At 41.2% G+C, this 12,568-nt stretch overlaps 1 protein-coding gene across 7 annotated transcripts in view; it reads left to right on the top strand.

Annotated features, from left to right (window-relative positions):
* DAAM2 (dishevelled associated activator of morphogenesis 2) overlaps positions 1–12,568 on the top strand; it is a 205,353-nt gene that overhangs the window by 102,246 nt on the left and 90,539 nt on the right. For all 7 annotated transcript variants that reach the window (XM_017742338.1, XM_017742339.1, XM_017742340.1 and 4 more), the window contains one exon: positions 4,621–4,710. In XM_017742338.1, the coding sequence (XP_017597827.1) occupies positions 4,621–4,710 (90 nt within the window). The remainder of the gene's footprint in view (positions 1–4,620; positions 4,711–12,568) is intronic.

Here is a 12,568-nt window from a genome sequence, read left to right as displayed (position 1 = left end):
AGGTGGTGCGGCGGGGGGTGGGGGGGAGCACGATTCTTATAGACAGGATATTCTCCCAAAAGCTCTGTAAGTAAGGGAAACCGTGACCTACAGGTAAAAATTAAAAGTGTAATGCAACTCTCTGTAGTTGAAATTATAAGAAATTGATAAAACAAGACAGTTATCCAACTGAACATAAGAAAATAAGCAAAACTCCTCTTCCTTCTGGCGAAATATTTGTTATGCCCATATTAATCAAGTTATTGCCTGCAGTAAACATATGAGGAGTCTGGGTTTCATAATGCTGGAAATGCTATGCATGACTCATTAAACATTCATGAACACAAAACAAAACATCAACAACAACAAAACAACCCACCAGACTGCAAAGGTTGGTTGGTTGGATGTTTTGGTTTGTTGGTTTTTTTTCCATTTTACAAAATGAAGCAGCTGTCTGACCTTAAGTCAGTGTGAAACTCCCCAATGATCAGTAAGTCCAGCAGCCAATGGACTTGGGACAACTAGAATGATACCTCCTCCCCTGAGTGTCCGGATATCCCAAATATGGGGCTCTTGGCCTCCATGATCCTGACTTCAAATCAAGGGATGCTGGAGTCCAGAAGCTGTGATTCTCTGTGTACTTACAGCCTTGAGGTTTCTCCTACAGAGAGGCAGGCATGTTGGTAGGTGTTAAGGGTTCTCCTTTAACAGAGAGGTGGGTCTGTCTGCAAGTGAACCACTCTTCTACATTACCAAAATCTTACTTTTTATTAATTTCATTTTGTGTCACTAAAAAAAGTACTGCCCTGTCTAGGTGAGAAATGCTTTTCTGGAGCTTTGAGAATCATTACTGAGCTGATGACTGCCCAGCATCAAATCCAGCTTTCATGCTTTGATAAACGTTCCCAAAAACAAGGGACATAATGTGGTTTTAAATCCTGCAAAATACTGGATTTATGTTTCCTACTCATTCCTCCTTCTTGTTCTGTTTCTTTCTCTCTGTCTCTTATTTCCTTGGGCTGTAGCCATTTTGAATGGAGGCCATCTTCTCTTTTGGCCTGAGAAGTGGACTGGAAGTATTTGAACCTCAAATCCAATCCCAGTTCTTTTTAAATGTTTTATCATTGAAATTCAATCTATGTAAGTAAATAAAATGCTCACAAAAAAGTGAAATTAGCTGAATTAACTACCACTAAAACAAAATAGGAATAAATAAAGGAGAGAAATGTAAGCAATATTAACTGGGAATACTTTACATCTTCCTCAGTGCAGCCTGGCAAATATCCTTTTAATCTGTGTTTCATGTAACTTCAAGTATTTTTAAGAGCCAGGTGGCTGAGCTCCATTGGGCAGGGTCACGCTGACATGAATTGCTGGAACCAAGCTGCCCATCCAAGGTGTAGAAGGGGACTTACTATGTTTCTGTTGGACAGCTTGCACAGGTGCTGGAGGAGGGAGTTTTCCTTGCTTTGTTTTGACTGACCCTTTTTTTCTTGCCCTTTACATTTGCTCTCTGGGCATTCAGTCACATTGGCTTCCTTAGTCTGGCTCCAACCCCAGTCTTGATGACTGCATTCAGTTTGTCATTTTTCCACTTTCCTGCCAAATTTGGCAATTCCTTTCTTTTTTCAGTAGCCACTTGCCATCACTGAGCTAACTCTACAGTCCGAATTTCTGTATGCTGACAGATCTGCTTCTGTCATTGGATGAGAATGACAAATTTGGTTCATGAACCAAATTACCCTTCTGAAATTTATTTTTTCTGTTGTTCCTCCTGCTTCCCTCCAAGGCAGCAGGTTTCCTTATGTGCCAGGGTCTGTTAGGATCCTGGGTCAGACCAGAAAAACAGCCTGCCTAATTCAGGGTCTTCTTTCTTAGCTAGATCTATGGTTTTCCTGTGCAGTCACAGTGATCTTTTGTTCATCTTTTATAGAATGGGAATGGGAGAGGTAAAATGATTTGGAGAGTTCCAGAAGAAGGTCTCATGTCTCTTGTATTTTGCAGGGATTTATTGGGTTTTTTATAGGGTGGGTTTTGATTGATGGTGTGGGTAGATGAGGACATGCAGGCCTCTTCAGTTCTTCCCACTCCTTTCTTCTTCTCAGTGAAGGAGCATACTTGCTGAAAACTTCAGGAAAGGGAGTTGAGGAACCTGACTGCTGCTTTGCGTTCTAGAGATGTTTCATTCCCTGCTGAATACTCCTGTTTCCTACCTGCCCATCTGATCTGGGGGTTAGAACCCAGCATTTTACCTCCTAACAAAGATAAACACTAACTTTCAAAATTAAGGGTAAGCCTATTTCCGTGTGCTATTTTCCAGGCAGGTGTGTTTGGGTCTACCTCTGGTGTCCCCTTATCCCTGGAAACCCTGAACAGTTTCCTTGTTACTATGCTACCTGAGCTAATGTGATGACTTCTAAAGTTCTTTCAGCTTCCTCTAACCTCCTGAGTCACAGTAATGTGGGATGCACTATTTTCTCTCTAGATCTTCCATCCTTTCAAACTAACTTTCTTGGCCTCTGTCCTGAAAAGCATGTCATGTTATCAGGATGCAAAATTATGTGACTGGAAGTTGCATATTCTTGTTGTCCCATTGAAAAGCAGGTTTATCTTTATATCCCTGATACTGCCAGTATCCAGGACAGTGTCTAGAAGCTGCAATGTCAGAATCCTGTCCTCAGGGTGGTTTTAGTCAATAGGTGCATTCTTTTGATGATATGGTTGCCTTGAACTGTATTGATTGAGATCTTCATTCAGTTTAGTGCACACCTTCTGTGCAGAGCTTCTGCTGCTTGTCTGATCTGCCAGCAGACTCCAGAAAGAGCACTAGGATTAGAAAGACAAATAAGCTGCACTGTATTTAAAAAAAAAAAAAAAGTAAGATCATTTATTAAACAGGTCGATAAAACAATCATGTTTTTTTCTAAGAATTCGGCTGAGCCCAGACAGCTCATGTGTATTCTTGCCTCAATGGTGGTTCTTCCAAACCTGGCATTTCTGATTCCCTATCTGCCCCTCCTTTCCCTTCCACATGCTTGACCTCTAACAGCATTCCTTTGCTTGTCTTAAGGCCTTACATGTAGTTTCACTCTCCCTCTCCCCCCAAGAATGTGATCCTGGCCTGAGTTTTCTAATTGTGTATAGCAAGGATAAAACTCCTTGCCTTGCTTGGCTGCCCCCTTGTTTGGAAACTCACACTAAACATTTCCACATGGTTTGCACTCTTTTTGCACAGCTAATTTCTTTTTTTTCCCTTTAAACTTCTTCTTGTTTAAAATAACCCTCCAGCTTCTTCTACCTTGGGCTGCTGGCACTGACCTCGCCTTGTTACTGTTTGCATTTCTTTTGTACCTTTTTGCAGCTTAAATCTCAATGGGCTTTTAAATCTGTCAGCAGCCGCTACCAGGCTCAGTGTGCAATTTTGCTCACTGTTTTCACAAGTTTCCCAGCCCTGAACGCTTTCCAAATGAGCCATTGTTGGGCTGAGTTAAAGAGGTATTGTCTCTGCTTGGACAAGGTTAGTGTGGGTGCCAGAATCTGTGTGTGCAGCATTTTAGTGCCACAATGTCATCTTGATATTGGACCCCTGGACACTTCCTTCTCCAAATATTTCAAATATACAGGGAAAAAAACCAGATCCCTGCCAAAACAGATTCACTGAAACATTAATGGAAGATTTTCTTTATATTACTGAAACTCTAATTTAGACATCTTCCTCATGCAGTCTGCTTGCTCTGAAGACCATTCTGTTTTGTTTAATTCCCTTTATTAGCACCTAAAATTGGCAGCTTTGATTGGAGCCGTGTTCTGGTCAGTAGTGGATTTATACATAGGAAGTAGCAGTCTCTGGTTTGATAGTTTTAGAGACATGTATAGAAAAAGAGTCTTTTGTTATACACCTTTTACAGAGGAATAACTGAAGCTGTGGAATTTGGCGGTCAGTTCCAGATCACAGCATTATCCTTCATTTTACTAATGTAAGCTTGGCTCAGCTATAAGAGGGTGTGTTCTACTGAACTTACCCGGGACTTAATGTGCTGCTCTGATCAACCTGATGTGACACTATGGAGTTATGTCCTTTATGTCTGAAATGCTGGGTGTCTTTGATGGGGACTGTGTGGTTTAGAGGACAAACATCTGGAAAAACATTTCAACCTGTAGGTTGCTGATGAGGTCTTTGCCTGAAAGAGAGAGAAATTCAACTATTCCCTTTCTATGGAAGAGCAATTTGGTACTGCTGTCCAGGAAAAAAAGATGTATGAAAATTTTAGCCTTCCTCATAAGGAATAAGAAGGTGTCATAAAGAATGTCTGTGTCACATAATCTAGTGCTTTGAGGTTTTCACTTCACCCCTTCCATGTGATCCTTCCCATCCTTGACTGATCATTAGTAATGGGAGTTTGACATGGGAGTTGTTCAGGCTGCCTCTCTTTGTAGGCTATGCTCTGACAGGGAGAACTCAAGGTAGAGAGGAAATCATCACAAAACCAATAATCTTTGGAGTCTTTGGGAGCCACTACGTCCTCTTGATCGAAGGCTAGTCAAACATTCCAGAAACCTCTCAACTTATTAGAAGTTACCAATGCAGCTCTTGACTGTTTGTTTTTTTTTTTTTCTGTTTTTCTTTTTCACAATCTCCAGGATGAATTGGATCTCACAGACAAGAACAGAGAGGCTATGTTTGCACTCCCTCCAGAGAAGAAATGGCAGATTTACTGCAGCAAAAAGAAGGTACTACTGTTGTCCTCAGCAATAAATTCTGTGTGCATGTTCATAATTGCATCTTGATTTGAGCTTTGTGTTTATCTACTGTTTACTCAAGAACATGAATAAGTGATGGAAGGATTTTTATCAGCATGGATATGGCACAATTTTCTGATAAGTAATGTACGCACATGTGATTTCTGAAGAGAACATTAACATCTTAAAATAGTACACTGTCCCATTTTGAATCTTTTACATGTTTGGTGTTTCTTGTTTTATTGTTTGTTTGGGGCCTGCGGGGGTTTTGGGGGGCTTGTTTGTTCTTTGAGCTGAAAGAACAACTATCATGAAATTGCATTAAGGTTTTTAAAAACTTTTGTAGGTTGCTTAAAATAGAAAAAGTATTGCTGAAGTCTTTCAGGATGTCTTCCAATACCAATAACAGTACACAATAGTGATGTCTTAAAACTTGGTGGTTCATTATTCCAGAGTCTGTAGGAAATGTTCCACATTGCACTGGAAAGCGAGGAGCACCTGCTCGTATCATTTTCCATGTAACACTTCTCCATTCAAGGTCTTCAAATTTCTGACAAACCAGTAAAGGAGAAATAAATCAGAGGCTGATGAATCACACTAATATTTTGTTGCTGGCAGAATGATGGCCAAGTTAATGGATAAGTTGTATCATTGCTGTGAAACTTCTAAACAAGGAACTTCTGCAGTAATGGTGCCTTGGAAAAGTTTTGCTGCTCTAGGAAACACACAGTTGGGAATGAACATAAGACCAAGAGTATGTATTTACTGGCCACAAATGCTAGGAGGAAAAAGGTGTGGTGTGTTTGTTGGTTAGTTTTATTTCTCAAGTATGCTCTATGAGAACATCAGTCTTTAAACATAAGTCTGCATAACAAAAGGTGGAAAAGGAGGTTTAGATTTCAATACTGAACCTGACAGACTAAAATCTTGCTCATGGTCCTTCTGGAGGCTGTGCTTGCTGCCTTTTTTCTTCCAAGTGGGGGCAGTGAGCTTTCTTACCGTGTAATTAAAGAAAACCAGTCCAATCAGGGTGTTTTACCTTCAGGGTTTTTTTGTTTGTTTGCTTGGTTGGGGTTTTTTAACTTCACAGGAGGGAATTAATAGAAATCAATTAATTACAGTGGCTCTGAGCTAGCAATAGCTCAAAGCTAGCAGTAGTGCACAAGAGCAGTCTAGGCCCAATTGCCTTCAATGCTGTCTCCATTCCTTTTTCCTGCTTGTACACAGAGCTTGCAAGTGGAAGGAAAGTGCAGGCTGCTGTGATTAATGTTTGCTTTACGTTTTTGCTGGCCAGCTCAGCTGGGTTTTTCAGCTCTGGTGGGAGAGGATCTATTTGTAGCTGTCTTAGAGACATCTCGCCTCCCGGACCAGTCAGCCTTGGCAGGAAGGTCTGTACTTTAATGTATTTAATATGTTGGTTGGATTCACTCATTACATTGGGGGTTTTGTTTCTGTTGGGGTTTTTTGTTTGTTTGTTTTCCCCTGTGTTCTACAGCAGTGAATTTGCTATAAGAATCTAAAAGACTTCCAAAGTTAAAGAAGCTGCATACTGGAAAGTCTTTATAATGCATTTGTAGTGCAACCTCAGTTAGCTGAACTCCAGCTATCCAAAATGATGTGCTAACTGGAATGGGATACCATTGCCACATCTCTATTCATTACATTGTAGATACTTTCAATTACTTGAAACCTTAACTGTCCAGTGTTATTCATTGTTTCCCTCACAGGCAGTCAGATGATTGGTGATGACATCTCTCTCTAGCCTACTACCTAATCCACCTATCATCATTGTTTTGCAGTGACAGAGAGGCTTGTTCCAGGATTCCTTTTAAAGCAAAGCCCCCTTTTCCCTGAAGAATTTGCAGTCTAATTTCAGCCACAAAGGGTCCAATTTCTCACTTGGCAGAACACTTCCAGCTACCCCAGGCAAGCCCCCCAGAGGGCTCTGTCTTGCTGATGTTGGGCTCTTTGAGTTTCCTGGGAAGCAGGGGCCCTATGCTTTGAGATGCGGGAGGTGGAAACACTATGAACTAGAAGGTCAAGAAGTGCAGACTGAGGGAACTGTTCACAATTGTTAATCACAGGTGCCTTTCCTAGTCTAAAAGTAATGGAAAGTCAGAGCTTCCTGATTTGCTCTAAAGGTGGTGAGATTAGTGGGCTGCCTTAAATAAACAAATGTCACTTGCAAAAATGAAGATTAGTCATTGTTGTAGACACACATTTGTCTTGGCAGTCAGATGTTAGATGTAATCTTTTATGGTATTTGATTCCAATGTGGTGGCAGAAATTCACTATTGTATTAAAAAACTGATTCCACCTATTCCTGATATCAAGCCTTTCTGAAGAAAGGGAGGAAGGCAAGTAGGTCTGTGCACTGAAAGGGGCACAGCTTACCAGTCAACAATCCACAGTAATCAAAGGAGGCTGAATTCTGAACTGAAATTTCATGATTGTGAGTGATACCTACAGGATAGCATTCACACAGTATTACACAGCCATGCTTGCTTTGGTCACTTTTGGCTATTCTGGGTTCATATCTGAAATCAATAGTATTGAACAAAAATCACCAATTATTTGACCTAAAAGAGTAACTGTAGCTAGCAGCTCTAGTGAATGCTTTGCTCTCATTTGTGGAATAGCTATTTGCAAGGAATAATGGCTGCTCTGTTGGAAAATGTTAATGTCTTCTCAATCTCAGCTGTTCTCTACCTTGCCATTAATCAGTACAGGATGGACAATGAGAAATGCAGTTGTCTTGATTTGCATCAGAAGAATCATCGATTAGTCACCATGGATGGCACCCTGACCCTCTACCCCAACCACCAGTACATGTTTTGGATTGCCTTCTCCTCTGTGGCAGGAGCTTCCACTGATAATATTAAGTAAAGCCATACGTAGAAAATACAAATTATAACATTCTCACTCAGTTCAGGTACTTTATTCTGGTTTTGTTTAGAATAATCTTCATGTCTCACCATAAGCTGAAATTTAGAATTACATAAGACACCTCTGTGACTCCTCTCTCTAGATTTCCTACCAGATATAAGTTTTTCAGGAATTAGATCAAGCACTAGACCAAGATTTCAGACATATTTATTTGCAAATTTCCGATGTCAAAGTTCAGAAAAACAGTGTTCTTCAGTGCTGTTTTACCAGGAGCTGATACTAACATACATAATTTCATTAAATACCAATCAAATAATTATATGGAAAGAAGCAGTTTTTTAGCTGAATTGCCTCATCTATAAATGAGCTCATATTGGGATCCCAAAAAGGGGAGGAAGTGCAGGTGTTGCACTGCTTCAGCACACGATGCTTTGGATGGAGCCTGTGTTTCTAAGAACGAGGCCTCACTGTGCGGGCCATCGCTTACTGCCTTCTGAGCAACCCTACAAGCTGCTAGACTCATTGCTGTTGGAAAGCAGGTCAAGTTGTTTTCTTTTTACGGCCTTTCCTGCTTCCAGAGACTAATTTGTAAGCCTTTGGCTGAACAGATTTTAGTTAAAAGCACACACATTTTGCAGATTTAAACAAGTTAGGGTTTTTTTTCACTTCTGTCTTTCTTTGAGGAAAAACACTGGTAGCAAATTATTTTCCAAAGTAGAGTCAGACTGGACTAGCTGTATCATACACATTCTTTCCAATCAAACAAAAAAACCCAACAAAAATTTCAATCCTCATAATATGCTGAGATCTCCTAAATATCTCAGTGTTACCTTGTACTCTTGTGATTTTAGTGGTATCCTTGAATAGTTGCTTTGAGTTCATTGTTCTTTATCTACTCAAGTGAGATTATTTAAACTCAAGTAGTGAGGTAATAAGCAGCACACTGAAACTTTCTGGAACTAGGCATTCACGGCATCTGAAAAGAAGTACGTGCTTATAATCCGTAAATTTATTCTACTTTTTCCTATTATGGGAAAGAGATTCTCCACAATAGCAAAAGAGGATATAAAAATTCTGAGGAAAATTTACCTGAACCATAGTCTGTAATATGCAGAAAATAAGAGAATATCCTTCATGACACCATCCTCTGCAATTATTTTTCAAAATATCTATCAATTGTATTTTTCATCTACCTGAGGACTAAAAAAACGTGAACTGAATATGAAAGTAGGAATCAGGAAACTCCTTGGTTCCAAAGGTCTTTGATTTAAATTGTTTTATCATTTCAAAGAACTGTCATTGTTATATTTATACATAAATGTATTTCTCTCCACCTGAATGAAAGAATAGATAGGAAACTTTTTGGAAATATTTTGGCCATGCCATCCTCTCATACCTTTTCCCTGCACTATTTATACATGGCTTGGCTGCATAAAGCATTCATTTTGTTTTTCCTTTTCCTTTTCCCTTTCCCTTTCCCCTTTCATTTTCTTTTTTTTTTAAGATACATTCTGAAATATCTGAATATATTTTCAGTTCAAGCACTGTTCATTCTTTTTCTTTACTGCACTTATGTGTCTTCTAAGATGTTCTTGTGGTGAAGTTTCTGGCGTTCGATGAGCTTGCTGCAAGGAACAGGAAGGACAGAGTAGAAGGCACTTTTGTGCATTACACAGTCATTAAGGAGTCCAAGTCCCCTGGACTGAGGTCACAGATCAGTGGTGAACCACTGAGGCTGCAGGCCAGGTGCAGAGTGCCCCAGATGCCCTCCTAGAGGAGATTTACACCTCTCTCACAAAGAAGCAGCATCACTTTGCATTCAGTTCTCTTTTCCTAATATCAGACCTGCATCCTCATAGGCTTTGAAATACTCTTGAGAATCCTAGCCTTAGTTGGACATTAACTTTTAGTGGTTTTACTACCATCTTTTTATACCATTTGCAGTTCATTTTCACAAACTCCCACTTTTGGTCCCATGCTGGCTGTCTAACATCAATGAAGATAAGGTCTACATGTCTGGTGTGGGTTTTTTATTTCTTTGAGAGTCTCTTTGAGTTTTGCCCTTGAGGTTTCAATTGTCAGCAAAATGTCACCATAAAAAGTATAGCTTGATATTGTGCAGCTGGATATAGAGTAAGATCCTTTGAAATCTGCTGGAGGGATCTAAGCTGCTTTTGCTGCTTTTTATATAATTACCGTAGCTTACCAGGGATGAACGACAAGATGGATGCAAATATAAAACCTAGAGTCCTCCTTGCCTTTAGGGAAAGCTTTCAGAAGTGAGTGAAAATTTCTGCACCTACTGTTTGTTCTAGGGCTGCTGTGCATCTGTGGCTTTGCACTGTGTAGTTTCTGATTCATTAAGATGGAGAGACAGTTCTGTGAAGTATTTCTATGTTAAAGTGAACTGGCAGGGCTTTTATTCCAAACCCTGATGTCTTTTCTTTGCATTTAAGGCTTCATAGGGAGGTTCTAAGAGCAGGACACTGCATTACACTTGATGTATTTAGATAGGAGTTCATTTCTTCAGGTTCCTGCTTTAAAGTAGGAGATACACATGGAGATCACAGAATCACAAAATGGGTAAGAGACCAGCAGTGGGATCATCTGTGGCAAGCAGGGTCATTCTAGGGCACATGGCACAGGATTGCATCTAGACCATTCTTGAATATCTCTGCTGAGGGAAACTTCACAACCTCTCTGGACAATCTGTTCCAGTGCTTGGTCACCAACACAGTAAAGAAGTTCTGCCTCACATTTAGGTGGAACTTTCTGTGCATCAGTTTCTGCCCATTGCCTCCCGTCCTATTGCTCAGCGCCACAAGGAGCCTGGATCCAGCCTCTTGGCATCCTCCCCTCAGATACTGATAGGCATTGATAAGATCCCCTCTCTGCTGCCCCTTCTCCAAGCTGAACAGGCCCAGCTCCCTCAGCCTTTCCTGGTAAGAGAGATACTCCAGTCCCTTAACCATCTTTGTTACTCTCCACTGGACCTGCTCCAGCAGCTCCATGTCTCTCTTGTGCCCAGAACTGGACACAGCGCTCCAGGTGTGCCTCACCCGGGCTGAGTAGAGAGACAGGATCACCTCCATCCCAGTGCACCTCAGGACACCGCCGGCCTCCCTGGCCACAGGACACGCTGCTGGCTCACAGACACCTTGTCGCCCACCAGGACCCCAAGGTTGTTGTCCGCAGAGCTGCTTTCCAGCATCTGAGCCCCCAGCCTGTGCTGGTCCATGGGGTTATTCTTCCCCAGCTGCAGGACCCTGCACTTCCCTTTGTTGAATTTCAGGAGGTTCCTCTCTGCCCATCTCTCCAGCCTGTTGAGGCCCTTCTGAAGGGTCACACAGCCCTCTGGGGTATCAGCCACTCCTCCTAGATTTGTATTATCTGTGAACTAGCTGAGGAGGCATCTGCCCCTTCATCCAAGTCATTGATGAATGAGTTAAACAATACTGGGTTCAGTATTGAATCTTGGGGGACACCACTAGTGAAAGGCCTCTAACTAGACCCTGGGTTACTAGATCTTTCTGTGATCTGCCATTCAGCCAGTTCTGAGGTATTCAGGGGATGATAGATATTCCCTAAAGAAGAGAGAAAATGGATCTTCATCTGGTCTCATTTAGTGATACAATATGCCAGATGAAGATCACACCATTGTGTTGTCTGAGTGTGGGTTTTTGGTTTTGTATTGTCTGTTCTGAGCTACGAAAGCCCTTTGGGGTTCATCTTTTCTGTACGAAGACTGCCAAGCACGTGGTTGTCCCATAATAAATGAAGTGGGTGGTTTGAAGTTGCATTGTTTTCTGTTTTATCTTCTTGCATTATTTTTTCCCCTTTGAAATACTCTTAGAGTCTGTCATTGATTTGGAATATTAAACTGTTTTGGTTATGGATTTATAGCTTTAAGGAGCATTTAATGTGTCCCTTATAAGTTCCTTTCTTTAGAGTTGTTGTTCCATATACTGTATCTGGGAGCAGCAGACGTGAACACACAAGATGGTTTGCTGCAGTATTTGAGAAGCCATTTGTAAGGAGTCACAGTTTGATGAGTCTTGGATGTGACTTCATGAGAGATTTTCTAGCTGCTCTGCATGAAGTGTTGAAGGGGAGCGTGGGTGGATGTGGGGATGGCTACTTTTGCTCTCTGTTCCCTGGGATGTCTGGAAAACACACAGTAACCCTCACAGCACGTGTGATAGCCTAACAGCAAAAGCAGTTGGTGTGCAGTAGGAGGCTGAAGAAGCTGTGTGGGATTTTGAGTGCTTAGTGTAAGCAATCCCACAATTAGCAGTATTGATGGCTAATCGATGAGGGTGTCTCATAACCACAGGGCAAAGGCCAGCAAAACCACACTGGATATGAAGAATTAAACTTTATGTGAAGTCTTTGGTACAACAGCAAATTGTTTCTCTTCCTACCAACGCTTTGGAAGTTTGTGGCTGAAGTTGAGCTTCAGTCAACATTTTAATTTAACTCAATATTCAAACCTTGACAATGACCTGAACAATCTGATTTAAATTTGAAATTAGCTCTGAGCAGGTCCCTTTTTCTCAAGGCCTCTTCCATCCTAAATTGATTTGTGATTCTCTAAACTATTCACAAATCAAACTAGGAAAGCAGCTGCATGGCCCTATAAAGAAAGGGAGCAACAGTAAGGCTTCGTGCAACCTCCTGTGTACTGTTCTGCATTATTGCTATGAGGCCAGCTCCTTGAAACAGGCTGTAGCAGATGCTATTTGGTTCCCTCCCAGTGCCTGGGATCCATGGTTGCTTTTTGTCTGGGAAGACTGCATGACTTCCTTAGCTCAGGAGGCTGCTAGTGAAACAGTCTGAAATGTGGAATCTCTCAAATTAATTCCCTGAAAATAGACTTGCTTTCAATTAGCCTAGGGCTCACTGGAAATCTCATAACACTGGGAAGTCACAGTGGGAGGACGTTGCCCTTTGCAAACCACGGCAG

Source organism: Corvus brachyrhynchos, unplaced genomic scaffold (assembly GCF_000691975.1).
Source record: "Corvus brachyrhynchos isolate BGI_N302 unplaced genomic scaffold, ASM69197v1 scaffold188, whole genome shotgun sequence".
In the NCBI taxonomy this organism is placed as follows: Eukaryota; Metazoa; Chordata; class Aves; order Passeriformes; family Corvidae; genus Corvus; species Corvus brachyrhynchos.
The sequence above is the reverse complement of the archived record's forward strand: the minus strand, read 5'-3'. Positions and strand labels throughout refer to the sequence as shown.